Source organism: Chrysochloris asiatica, unplaced genomic scaffold (genome assembly GCF_000296735.1).
Source record: "Chrysochloris asiatica unplaced genomic scaffold, ChrAsi1.0 scaffold00003, whole genome shotgun sequence".
NCBI classification, from domain to species: domain Eukaryota; kingdom Metazoa; phylum Chordata; class Mammalia; order Afrosoricida; family Chrysochloridae; genus Chrysochloris; species Chrysochloris asiatica.
Window position 1 is genome coordinate 19,542,655 of NW_006408521.1, and position 12,589 is coordinate 19,555,243.

The 12,589-nt window shown below is 40.1% G+C and overlaps 1 protein-coding gene across 3 annotated transcripts; it reads left to right on the forward strand.

The window, feature by feature from the left end:
- The first annotated feature begins 351 nt into the window (after positions 1–351).
- SLC35G1 (solute carrier family 35, member G1) lies at positions 352–9,919 on the forward strand. 3 transcript variants are annotated; one of them, XM_006831158.1, is made up of 3 exons: positions 352–506; positions 6,456–6,636; positions 9,141–9,919. In XM_006831158.1, the coding sequence occupies exons 1-3, from the start codon at positions 374–376 to the stop codon at positions 9,877–9,879; spliced, it is 1,053 nt and encodes a 350-aa protein (XP_006831221.1). In that variant the 5' UTR covers positions 352–373; the 3' UTR covers positions 9,880–9,919. The 3 variants fall into 3 exon arrangements, with proteins under 3 accessions (XP_006831221.1, XP_006831219.1, XP_006831220.1); XM_006831156.1 differs by having other exon boundaries at positions 374–557; XM_006831157.1 differs by having other exon boundaries at positions 374–557; positions 6,459–6,636.
- Positions 9,920–12,589: the final 2,670 nt, after the last annotated feature.

Below are 12,589 nucleotides of genomic sequence, written 5' to 3' on the forward strand. Positions count from 1 at the left end.
AGGGCACCAGGTTTGGACACCCTGTGTACCTCCCCGTCACTGGTATGACAGAGACAGTCACAGGCAGAGAGCGGTACACTATGTCCTGAGAAGGCTGACTCTAAGCCACCGGCATATCTGACCTGACCACATATGAGGGATGGACACCTTCGGGCCAGCTGTGCACACAGCAGGCTGGGGTAAATCTTTTCCAGACAGGAGGCGCGAGAGCTGAAGGTAAGAGGGCAGAGGAGGACGAGGGCGCGATTCCCCGGAGGGAGGGGAGGGGGACGCGCATGCGCGCCGCGCTGGCTGGCCGGAAGAGCCTAGCAGCCGAACGGCTGCTGTGGGCGCCACACTCCTCGACGGCGGCGAGGAGAACGTTGGCCCCGAGATGCGGTCCCTGGACAGCACCGGTGCCACGGAGCTGCAAGAGCCCGGGCCGTCTCAGCTACTGCCGGACGATGTGCTCCCGGACCCACATGAGGAGCCGGCAGCTGCGGAGGTAGCTGGGGCGCCCGGCCCCGGCCGGTGCAGCCTCTGCAGGTCCCTGCCGTGCGGCTGGTGCTCCGAGCGGGGTGAGTGCGGGGATGGGGGCCAGGGACCACTGGGTGGGGGACCTCTGGGGAACGCCGGTGGAAAGCTGGGGTCCCTGCCGCTGTGGGCGGGCGCAGAGCGGACTGTGCACCTAATCTCTCCCTGCCTGGTGTTGGGAGGAGGGGGACCCTCGAATTGTCACCTGAGGGGCTGCAAGGCAGATGCCCTGTGCATCCCCTCACCGGCAAGGAGGCACAAGAAAGTTTCTGATTGTGTGGTGAACCTTTTTTGCATTCTAAGGCTGCGCCTATAATTAAAGTGTTGCGGGCAGGACCATGGAATCAGATTGCCGGGTCGGTTTGCCCTGCCCGAGGTCGGGGGTCAGCGACAGAGGCCATTCCGTGGCCACCAAGGTTGAGAGGAAGCTGATTGTGAAGACTGTTCTAGTAAACGGTGTTCCCAGAAGAAGAGGTTGGAGTATGTTTGTCCCACAGTCTTAAAACCTTGGGAAGACGGAGTTGAGTGGTACCACTGATTCTTAACCTTTTTGGAATATGAGGACTTTTTAGCAACTGATACAAACCAAGACAGAGGCGCAGTCTTGTGGTACGTTTTAAGGAATTCACGGATCCATCCCCCAAACCATCGATCCCGCATGGAAATCCTTTGGTATTGTTCGAGACCTCTCCATCAACAGTTGAGGAAAGTGAGGAGGGTTTTGTTTTCACCCAGTATGGCGTGGAGGGGGTTGTGAAGGGGTATTTGAAGGCTAAGCTTGAACAGCATTGTGGTTAGGATCCCAGCCATTCTACTGCCCACTAAAACTGCTTTAAACACTATGTGCAACAGCTTCCTGGGATACAGATCTGTCCTGTGAGAAGAGGGAATTAGGGAAATCTCTGGATCTCCTCCTATGTGCTTCCCCCAGTTTAGAGAGGCAAGCTAAGATGAGTCTTCTTCCATTTCTGTCCAAAAAGTGAGCAGAAATTGTCAGACTTCTGATCATTTATTCATGGGCTACCACCAATCAGAGCAAGGGGTCAACCCAAAGTGGGTTGACCCAGATGTGTGACGTTTGAAGAGGTTAGTTTCTCAGCATAGCCCCTCTGGCTGAATGCCATTATGGTAGAAATCTGAGTCAGCCCTTGCAACTAAACATTTCCCATTTGTAAACCAAAAAGGGATACTATACAGTCAGGCACCACATGGCAAATGACAAACTTATGTAAGTGATTGCACTTTAGAACATTGTGGGGTCTGCTAACTTCTAAGAATGTAGCTAACAGAAGAGTTTATAATATAGTTCTTTTAAAGTGATCAGGTCCCCAACAGAATTGCCATAGAAATCCTTTTCAACAATTGTACTGTTGTCATTGAACTTTGGGACAGTGTTGTTTTAGCCCCTTGATCCAATTGCTTATCATCTCAACAATGCTTATGTTCAAAGTCAGGTTGAAGATGTTTCCCCTATTTCTTGTTTTCTGGGATGTCCTTAACTGGCAGTGTACAACTGTCCTTAAGATACTTTCTTAAGGAACAATGTAGATCTTAGATTAAGCAAGAGCAAGAATTGGGTTTGGGGCCAGTGCCTCAGCCTCCCAAGTTCTCTAAAATAAGCAGTGGCTTACAAACTAGTAGAGCTTTTTTTTTTTCTTTTTCCTTTCCCTCTCAGGCTTTTTTAAAAAAAAAACAACAACAAAAAAAACACCCAAAACTTGTGGAGTTTGGGTGAAAGTTTACAGAACAAATTGATTTTCCACTCTACAGTTTAGACACATTTGATTTCATTACATTAGTTGTAATTTACTCAAATGCAATGACTGTCTCCTATTCCTGCCCTTTCCTTCCTTCTGAGCATGCTTTGGGGACAAATGCTGTCCTTTTGATTTCATGTGGTTAATTGTCCTGAGGAGTAAGGGTCCTCAGGGAGTGTTAGTGTTTACTTTATAGGCCTCTCTGTGTTTGGCTGAAAGATGACCCCCCAGGAGTGTGTTCAGTTCCAGGTTTGAAGGGCCAGTGAAGTTTTTTTTGTTTGTTTGTTTTTTACAGTGACAGAAATTCCATTTAATGTGCCTGATAGGGCTTGGGAATTGAATTTTTTAAAGTTGCTCAAGTGATTCTAATTCCCACAGGGTTATGAATCAACTAGTTTCAAAGCAGAGGATAGAAAAGGTAAGCACCATTTCAGTTTTCTTCTAGGTCAGGAAATTACACTGTGACCGCCTGTTTAATTTGAGTTGTTCAGAGTTGCCAAATTATTAGATATACTTGTAGTGGCATGTGAACATGGAAGCACATTCTCTAAGCAAGTACCACATAATTATTCTATTGTCTTGCTCATCTACATTGACATGGAGAATTGAAATATACTTATTCAGTAAAAGAGTGAGGATTGTCTAAGTAAAATCAGTCCTCACTCTCATTAATAAGCAGTCAAGATCAACTAGGCCTTTTAGCATCTAGCCCAGGGGTGGGGACCATCCAGGCTGAGGCCAGTAAAATCATTTGGTGTAGCCCTGCCAAGGCAACTGGAGTTCCAGCCATCACGCTGGTGTTCTTGTTGTTAAGTGCCATCAAGTCAGTTCTGACTCATAGCGACTCTGTGTAGGGTTTCCTTGGAGCCGCTGGTGAGTTTGAACCATCGACCTTGCAGTTCAAACCAACCTTGGAATCCAGTGCATTAACTCAGAGACACAAATATTTGACCAACTATGTTGTTGTTACGTGCCATGGAGTCAGTTCCGACTCATAGCGACCTTGTACAGCTATAGCAGGCTAATTTTTAAGTTGATGATTTTGTATGGCTCATGAATGATATTATAAATTTTGGCAGAAAAAAGGTTCCCACCCTTGACAGCCTGTCTCAGTTATAAGGCAAAGACCTTACATCTTTACAAGCAATAAAATAGATATTTTCAGGAAGAAGATAATCAGTGCCAAAGGTATAAAAGCAAGTTTTAAAAGGTTAAAGCATATAGTGTTAGGTGAAAATATTCTTAGAGGAAAATGAGCATGTTTAGACTGGAGAAGATCCTTGAAATACAGACCAGAGAGATGTTTTCTGTTCCTGATCTTCTCACCATTCTGTCTGAGGGTGCAGCTTCTTATATATGGGTTGGATTTCTTTCAGGAAAATCTGTTTTATTTGGACCTGAATTCCAAAATTTCAGAAGCTAAACTCTAAGGCTGACCACAGCAAAGACATGTATTTTGTGGTGTATAAATTGTTAGTCATTTGAAGCTTTCTTCTCCTGGGCTGAGATGGTATGTGTAGCTGGTTTATGCAGTATCTGAACACTCTGGTTTATAACAGAACGTGGGGATCCTGGGTACCTATGACAGATAAACTATCATATGGAGACTGCTAGCTCCACATCTGTCTCTTCAAATGTATCCCTAGAACTGGTGGAGGAGGAGATCTCTGCAAAGACTGGGCTGTAGAATGTCCTGGAAACACTGTATTGTCATATTTTCATGATTTGCAAAGTATCACATGTGGGCAAAAGGTATCCAGCTATTGTGATTATGTTGAAATGTACTAGGAGGTGTTTGCATTTATCCAAAAAGGACATTTTTTAAGAAACTTACTATGCTGTACTGTTCCCAACTTGATCACAGTGTATTTAGTTTGCCTTTTTTGTTTGTTTCTGTTCTATAGCTGAGTAACATACTGTAAATTCCTAGGTAGGTACAGTAATCCTGCCTTACTGCATACACACCACACACCCACACCATTCTTCAGCTCCACTCGTGCCCTTAACTGATGAGGGCCAGTTGTATTGCCTTTTTTCTTTTCTTCTTGTTTTTGTGTTAGTTTCCAAGAAGGTTAAACAGATACGTATTTCTCAGTGCGTGGTCTCTCTTTTAGGGAGTTGTTTGCTTTCCCTCTTCTTTGTATGATAATGGAGTAAGATTAGTAAAGCGTTTTACTCCTCCTATCATAGGAAACTAAGACATAAGAAGGCTAGTGACTAAAACAGAGTTTAAAGCTCACATAAATGGTCATTAATGGGTTGGATACTTGAGACCCTAGAGAAGAGAGTCTCTTGGTTCAGATCAAGCCAAAAAAGAAACCAGTTACCATCCTGTAAATTTTTATTTCTACCTAACCCCGTGTGTGTCAAAGTAGACTGTAGCCTTTCAGGAGTAGATCACCAGGCCTTTCTTCCAAGGAGCCTGTACCTATGAGGGTGAGTCAAAATTTATCCGCACTCTGGTTCTACTACAACTTCTGCTGGCTGCACTGTCTTATCAGCGCTCTCCGTTCAAGGCCACTGCTGTGCAGGTGTGAACGTGGACATCTGCAAACAAAATTTGAACTGATAACTTGAAGGAAGGTAAAAGTTTCTTAAAAAAAAAAAAAACATTATTGGTGACCAGACATGAATTAATCACTAGGAGCCTGAGAGTAAATGGCAGCGTAAGTAATAGAAACATCCTCAATTGCTCACCAAGAAAAAGTTCAAAAGTCAACCATAGCTGGAAAATTGATGCATACAGTTTTCTCGGTCTCAAGGGCCAGTACTGGAACACACTATCAGGAAAAAAAAGGTTTAACAATAAACAGTGTTCATTATAGTGAGGTCTTCACTGAAGAGCTGAAGCCTAAACTTCAGATTAAACTCAGAGGACTGCTATCCAAGGGTGTGGTGATCTTGCATGACAATGCATGGCTGCACACGTCTGGCCACACTGTTGACACTCTGCAAAAACTTCATTTTGAGGTGTTAAAGCATCCTCCCTGTAAACCTGATCTTGCTTCATTGGACTTTCACCTGTTTGGTCCCCTGAAAACAGCCCTTCAAAGACAAAGATTCACCTCTGATGAAGAAGTAAAGACAGCAGTGCATTCATGGTTCCCAGCTCAGCCTAAAACATTTTTTAATAAGGGAATATGAAAGCTTGTTGACAGATGGACAAAGTATATTGAGAAAAAAAGGAGATTATGTAAAAAAATTGATGTATTTATCTTTTTAAAAAGTTGATTAAAATGCATTCTACAGCCAGAGTGTGGATAATTTTTGACTCACCCTCAGATTCAAACTGCCAACCTTTCTGTTAGTAGCCGCCGAGCATTTGTGCCACCCATGGACATACCAGATCAAGCCAAGAAGTAGATACTAGATGCCAGTTTTGTGCTAATCACCTTGGAGTCAAGGGAGTGAAGACCAGGCCCCTGCCCTGGAAGAGTTTATTCCCTAAGTGGGGAAATAAGTCTCAAACCATGGAAAGTTAAAGAAGGATTTGATTAACAGGTCAAAATAAGAACGTGCAGAACATAATCATGGATTATGTGGTTTCCAGTATTATTAAGAGTCTGAATCTTCTCAAGAAGATTCTCATATTCAGCAAATATTTATTAAGGGTCGGCTACAAGCCAAACATAAGTAAGACCATTGAAGTCCCAGCCCTGGGGGAACTCACAACCTGTAGGGGAAGTCAAGTCAGCAAATAACACAGTTTCAAACTGTTTTTCCAGAAAAGAAATTCGGCATTCAAGCCAAATTCACCACTGAGGTGGTATAAAATATTATCATTGGGAAGCATTTTCACATGTCATCTTGACAAGCTTCTTAAGTATCACTCTTGCTCTCTTGGCAAGTTTTCTACTTCTTGAAGAAGGGCTTTAAAAAGTTTGTGGAAATATTCCATTATCTTCTTGTTCTATTTTTCCACAAAATTTTTGAAGCCCTCCTCATATAAATAAGGGATGATCCTTCTATGAGCCAAAGAAAATCCGTGTTATAGGGCCAAACTACCACTTATGGTCCTTTGTAATTGTTGGTGGAAATAGTATAGGTCAAGAATGGGTATGTTTCAAAGGTAGCATTTGTAGACTCTTAGCCATTAGTACTGTTCCGTTTTTCCCTCCATTTTTAAGTGACAGTGATAACACGTATACTTGAGAGCAAGAACTAACCAGAATTTATCTTTTTCAGAAGCCAAGAAGAAAGCACCCTGTCCTGGACTTGGCTTGTTTTACACATTGCTGTCTGCCTTCCTTTTCTCAGTGGGCTCTATGTTTGTTAAAAAAGTACAAGACATCCATGCTGTAGAAATTAGTGCGTTTCGATGCGTGTTCCAAATGCTAGTCATTATCCCTTGCTTAATATACAGAAAGTAAGTATTTCTTAATGGCAAAGGAGAAGATGTTAATACTAAGTGTTTATAGTTCTTTTGTTCCACAGTGTCTGCTTTATTTTGCTCATAGACATCCCAGTTCTTAGACCTCTTGACTCTGATTAGCAAAAAGTCACCAGGATCCACCAACAGAAGGTGGTCTCACAAGCACAAACCCGTGCCCAACAAAGGGGGAGAAAAAATTAACCACCCTTTATTTTGAAGACAGTGCTTTGCTTTTGTCCTGCCCTCCATCTTGTACCACACCCCCTTTTTTTCCCTTGGCATAACTAATATTTGGAGGAAACTCAGTAAGTGAAGGGAAGTAGTAGTGTCTCTGAGTGTCAGTGGTTTCTGTAGAAGTGCAAGCTGGTCTCTTAGCAAAGCAGTAACAGCATTCAGGTCATCGCAAGAGGGTGATGTGAGGAAGGAAGAGGTCATCTTAAGAAGGCCTTTGGAGCTGCTTTGATATTCCATTTCCTCACCTAAACTAGAGAGAATTAGACTTCTCTACCCTGCAACGTTGTTGCAGTGGTCAAATAACGATGAATTATATGTGAAATGATTTAGTGTAGAATGTAAAGATATATGAAATACTCCTTGGTCCTCACTGCATTCTCCCCACCCAATCCCTCTGTCCCTTTCATATGAACTCCCACCCTTCCAGGGTAAAATGACACCTCCCACACAATACAGATAACCTTTTCACACACACAGTATTTAGAACGCTGGGAAAAGGGACCAGCTGCGTCCCTAGTCTGTGTGGTTCTTTTCTTTGGGCAAAGATGCTGACACCCCAAATTAGAAGCTAGAAAGAGAATTAGAAAAGCAAATATTCCTTTTCAGTCACTCACCACTGAATCTCTTTTTGTCTCATCATGTGGTATCGATTCACTTAGAACAGCCTTACTCTGTAGCCTAAGGATTTGGTGGAAAAGGTGAAAGTCTGCTAAGATTAAATATGATCAGGTAGACAAGTCACACTAAAAAGGATGACAAGGCTTGAGAAATTTCTTATGGTGGCAGCAGAACTGATGCTAACTGACAGAATCTTTGTGTTAGAAGAAAATAGTATTGTTAAGGGAGTGACCTATTTTATTTCACTGTATCATCTAAGAACATTAGCCCCTAAGTAGGTGCCAACCAAGACCATGCTTACATTTGTAACTCCAGATACCTGGGGGTTTCCATGGCAGGTGTAGATGCTTCCCTAATCAGTGAATTGCACAAAGCCAGGAATTAATACAGAATTGATTTGTAGTAAATATTTCATTGAAAAATAAAATACAGTAGCATTATTTATACTCCTCCAAACACTGCATGTTCTTTTTCAGTGTATTTTAACTCATTTTTCATGATTTTTGTTAAGTGTTGTTGAGTCATTTCTGACTCATAGCAACCCTGTACAGAGTTTCTGAGGAGCAGCTGGTGGGTTTGAACCTCTGAGCTTCTGGTTTGAAGCCTAGTGCTTACCCTATAGTGCCACACCAGGAGTCTCTTTTCTCATTATTCCAGTGAAAAATTGTCTCACATTCAGTAACTAAAATAAATTGTACCATGGCTTCAGCATTCATAGATTGGGAGGACCAACTAGATGGGACCAAGTTGCCTTACACAAGGCAACTAAATCTTAAAATTTCACTTAGTATTTTTTAAAAAGAGCACATTTTCATTGTAGAAATGTAGAAGGAAAACTGTCTGTGTTGCTACCTATGAGATATAATCATTACTAATTGTTCAGCTTATTTTCCTTTAGTCATTTCTGCAAGCCTATGCACGTACGTATGTGCATATGTACGCATGTACGTATGTATGCACATATATATGTACGTATGCATGTATGTATGGTGTAGCACTGTAGGAAAAGCACTCGACCTGAAAGTTTATTTCAACCACAAGATGGCAGTTCAAATCCACCAGTTGCTCCTCAGAAATCCTATATAGAGTCTCTATGAGTCAGAACTGACTCGACGGAACTTAACAACAAATGTATGACTTTGTGGGAGAAACAGCTAGAAAGCTGCTTCTATAAAGATTGTAGCCAAGAAAACCATGTGGACAAATTATACTCTGTCTTATAGGGTTATAGTAAGCTGGCATTGGCTCAGTGGTACCTAACAACATCAGCAGTGTGTATACATCATAAATATGAGGGTGCTTTACAAAGTCCTTGAAATAAATAAATTTTAAGATAATGGAATCTTTACATGAACTTTTGAAGCCTCCTGGTATATGGGGAAAATGATACCTATATTTACTGAATCATAATGATATAGTATTGATACAATTCTCTGTTGTACTATTTGTACGTATACTGTGAACACTTTCATGTCAGTAGCTGTACTTAGAAAACATTAATTTTAAAAGGTGTATGGTGGATATTACCATAATTTATCATTCCTTTATTTTTTATAGTTAGGATTTTAAAAATTATTTTCAATTAATGTAATGTAAAGATAATTACCAAGTTTATTTAATATGCATTTCTTCATTTCAATTTACAGAACTGGGTTTATAGGCCCCAAAGGTCAACGAATGTTCCTCATTCTGAGAGGAACCCTTGGTTCTGCTGCCATGATCCTTTTATACTATGCTTTCCAGGCAACATCCCTCGCAGATGCCACTGTTATCACGTTTAGCAGTCCAGTGTTTACATCTCTATTTGCTTGGATATTTCTCAAAGAAAAATACAGCCTTTGGGATGCGCTCTTCACCCTATTCACAATTACTGGAGTGATCCTTATTGTACGACCACCATTTTTATTTGGTTCCAACCCTGAGAGGATGGAAGGAAGCTATTCAGTCCACCTTAAGGGAACATTCGCAGCAATTGGACATGCTGTACTTGCTGCATTGACTTTAGTTATCCTAAAGAAAATGGGCAAATCTGTGGACTACTTTTTGAGCATCTGGTATTATGTAATACTTGGCCTCGTGGAATGTGTCATCATCCTCTCTATATTAGGAGAATGGAGTCTGCCTTTCTGTGGATTAGACAGGCTATTTCTCATACTCATTGGGCTGTTTGGTTTGGGGGGTCAAGTATTTCTCACAAAAGCAATTCAAATTGAAAAAGCAGGGCTAGTAGCAATAATGAAAACTATGGATGTGGTGTTTGCTTTTATCTTTCAGATTATTTTCTTTAACGATGTGCCAACATGGTGGACAGTGGGCGGGGCACTCTGTGTAGTAGCCAGTAGTATTGGCGCAGCCATTCGTAAATGGTGCCAGAGTTCCAAGTGAAGCATAATTGTTGGCATACATTTGGTCAAGCACACCGTCATCATGTTGAAACACGCCACACATACCTCTGCAAAACATGCATTTACTTCATTGGTTATATTTAATAAATTTTATAATAAAAGTACCATTTTTTAATATGGTACCTCTTTAATTAAGAATAGCCAGTCCATTTGGACTAGCAGATTTTATTTTGTATAACTCTGGTTTGGGTTTGTTGATGGGGTGGCATTGATCAAAGGAGAGCTCATCATTTAAGGGAAAAAACTGCAAAAATATTTTATGATTCATATATAACTATATGAAGTATTTTTTATGCATAGTGTATTTTTGGTACTGATGAGATATGAGTGGGAGGAAATTTTAGATGCTCTTTTAGCAGTGAAATTCACTGATAATAATGCTGCTGTAATTAGTATTATGTTGATTAATTTCCAATATAATTCTGTTTAGGAGGCCAAAGTGGAAACTGAGAATAACTGTCTATTTAATATTTTAATGATAAAAGTGAATTCACCCGATTTTCAAGAGTTTTATAAGTGATTATCATTTTCTTAATTCATATGTGTGCCTTTTCATTTTAATGCTGGAATTTTTATATGCAACTTTATAAAAGCCTATAAATTGCCAACATTGGCAAATGGTTTCGTTTCAGTGACATTAATAACTGTAGTCATCATTCTATAATTTTTAATTGTCCTCTGTGTTTTTGAAACTGCATTAAATTTTTCTTAACATTCAAAGATTTTGGGTTTTAAAATAGCAAGAGAAACATTGGCATGGTCACGTGTGCATTTACATCCTAAAGTGTTTTCTCCTTAATAGAAATATAGTTTTCTATGAATTCATTTTGAATTTATAGTATGATGCCAAATAAAAATTTCTCAGGCTTTTATTAGGATTAGCCATATGAAATTGCCAACATTTGACTATTTTTAAGTGATCAAAACTCCAGTTTCATATGGTTCACCCTAATAGATACCTCTCTTATATTCTAGACCAAATACATACAGGATTTTGAAATATATGTCTATATGTATATTTATATGTAACTTTTTAATCCATGATAATGCTGTTAAATATATTTTTATAGTCTTTTTTCCCTTATAGAATGGTATGTGAAAATGCTTCCTGTTATATGTTAGATGTAAAAGCCTGTGAATCCGTGGTTGAATGACTTGTAATTTCTTAAATAGGGAGAAATAAGTCACTGTTCAATTCTAGTACACCAGTGTGATGTTCAATGTCAATGCTGCACTGTGATACTAACATCATGAATTCAAACAGCATGTTTTCTATGTGGAACTTCTTCAGGCTGATAGTCAGCAGCAGAGAGGAGCATTATGTCCAGAAAAAGCTAGGTGGTTCATCAGGAAGTGGGGAGTACATATAAATGATTCTTTCCTTTGTCACAATGAAGCCTTTGTTGGTGAAGCTATCATGACCTCCAACTTTCATTGTGACAGGCATAGCATCTGTTACTGTTTTAAGCCTCTAAAGCTGAGAGATGATAGGCTCTTCCCCACCTTTTCATCACAGTCCTCCCAAAGTAAGGAGAAATTTGACTTCCAGAATTTTTGCCTTGGTGAAAATGGAGCATTTCCAGTAGTTCCAAAGAAGGAGTTTTTGACTTGTTATGCTTCTGAAACCCTTCCCAGCTCTTTAGGGGTATTATTTTTATCATTGTAACTTTAGCCTAACCTATGGTACTAGAATTTAGAGTCACAAAAGGATTGTTTTGCAATAATTGCAATTTTGGATAATTATAGAATTGAAGCATTTTCGAGGTCAAAGTTCTCTCTCAGAACCCTTGTGGGAGCCACACTCCACAGATAGATCCTAGAGAGGAGGCATGCCCAAATGGGTTTCCACACCTTCTCCCTCTCCTAGTCCCTTGATAAAGTATGGAAATTAAATGACTACTTGAGCTACCTAAGGTTACTTCTCAGGGAACCGTCTCCCAGTCCTTTACCTTGCACAATAAAAGTGCCTCTGGGTCCTTGAAAGTTCAGTTCCTTTGGTCCTGTATGCTAGCTACATGCTTTATTTCAACAGGATGGTTTAAATACTTGAATATCACAATATATGACCATGTTTGGAGAAACTGTTTCTTTTCCCTACTTTTGCAGTATGTGATTCTTAAACACTTTTATTATGTCCAAGGTGTGTGTATATGGATGTATTATAATAATTTAGGGTGTTGATACTTTGCAAAGATTATAGTTTAACTTGGAAAATAATTTCAAAAATCGTTTTTATTTTATAAACACTAATAAATTAATATAAAAAGCTGTGTTTGGGTTTTTATGATGAATATAGCAAATGTTGAATCTAATATAACTTACTTCCTTTCTCATCAATGGATTTCAAAATCTATTTTCCATTGGAGATTGACCTCCTAACCATTTAGCTGTGATGCTGTTTCAAGTTTTAAATTGCTTCTAATTTGAATTGCTTCACTTAGAATCCAACACATATCTAAACAAATGCACTACTCTTTTGTTCCAGTGAGGCCTTCATTCTTCTAGACCTCTAGAATGTGGAGCAGCTTTGTGTTCTGTATCCTCCCCACAATTGATCTGTTACAAAGTCCTGCAATGTCATCTTATTGTCTTGTGGATTCACTCTCTCCTTGCCATTTCCACTGCTAACCCTTTTTAGTCCCAAGATTTATCACCTCACACCGAAATTGCCATGACAGTATCCTAATTGG

Coding starts and splice junctions, on each gene's coding strand:
- SLC35G1 (XM_006831156.1), top strand. CDS start 374: ATGCGGTCCCTGGACAGCACCGGTGCCACGGAGCTGCAAGAGCCCGGG. Junction 558..6,455: donor CGGCTGGTGCTCCGAGCGGG/GTGAGTGCGGGG, acceptor TATCTTTTTCAG/AAGCCAAGAAGAAAGCACCC. Junction 6,637..9,140: donor CCTTGCTTAATATACAGAAA/GTAAGTATTTCT, acceptor TTCAATTTACAG/AACTGGGTTTATAGGCCCCA.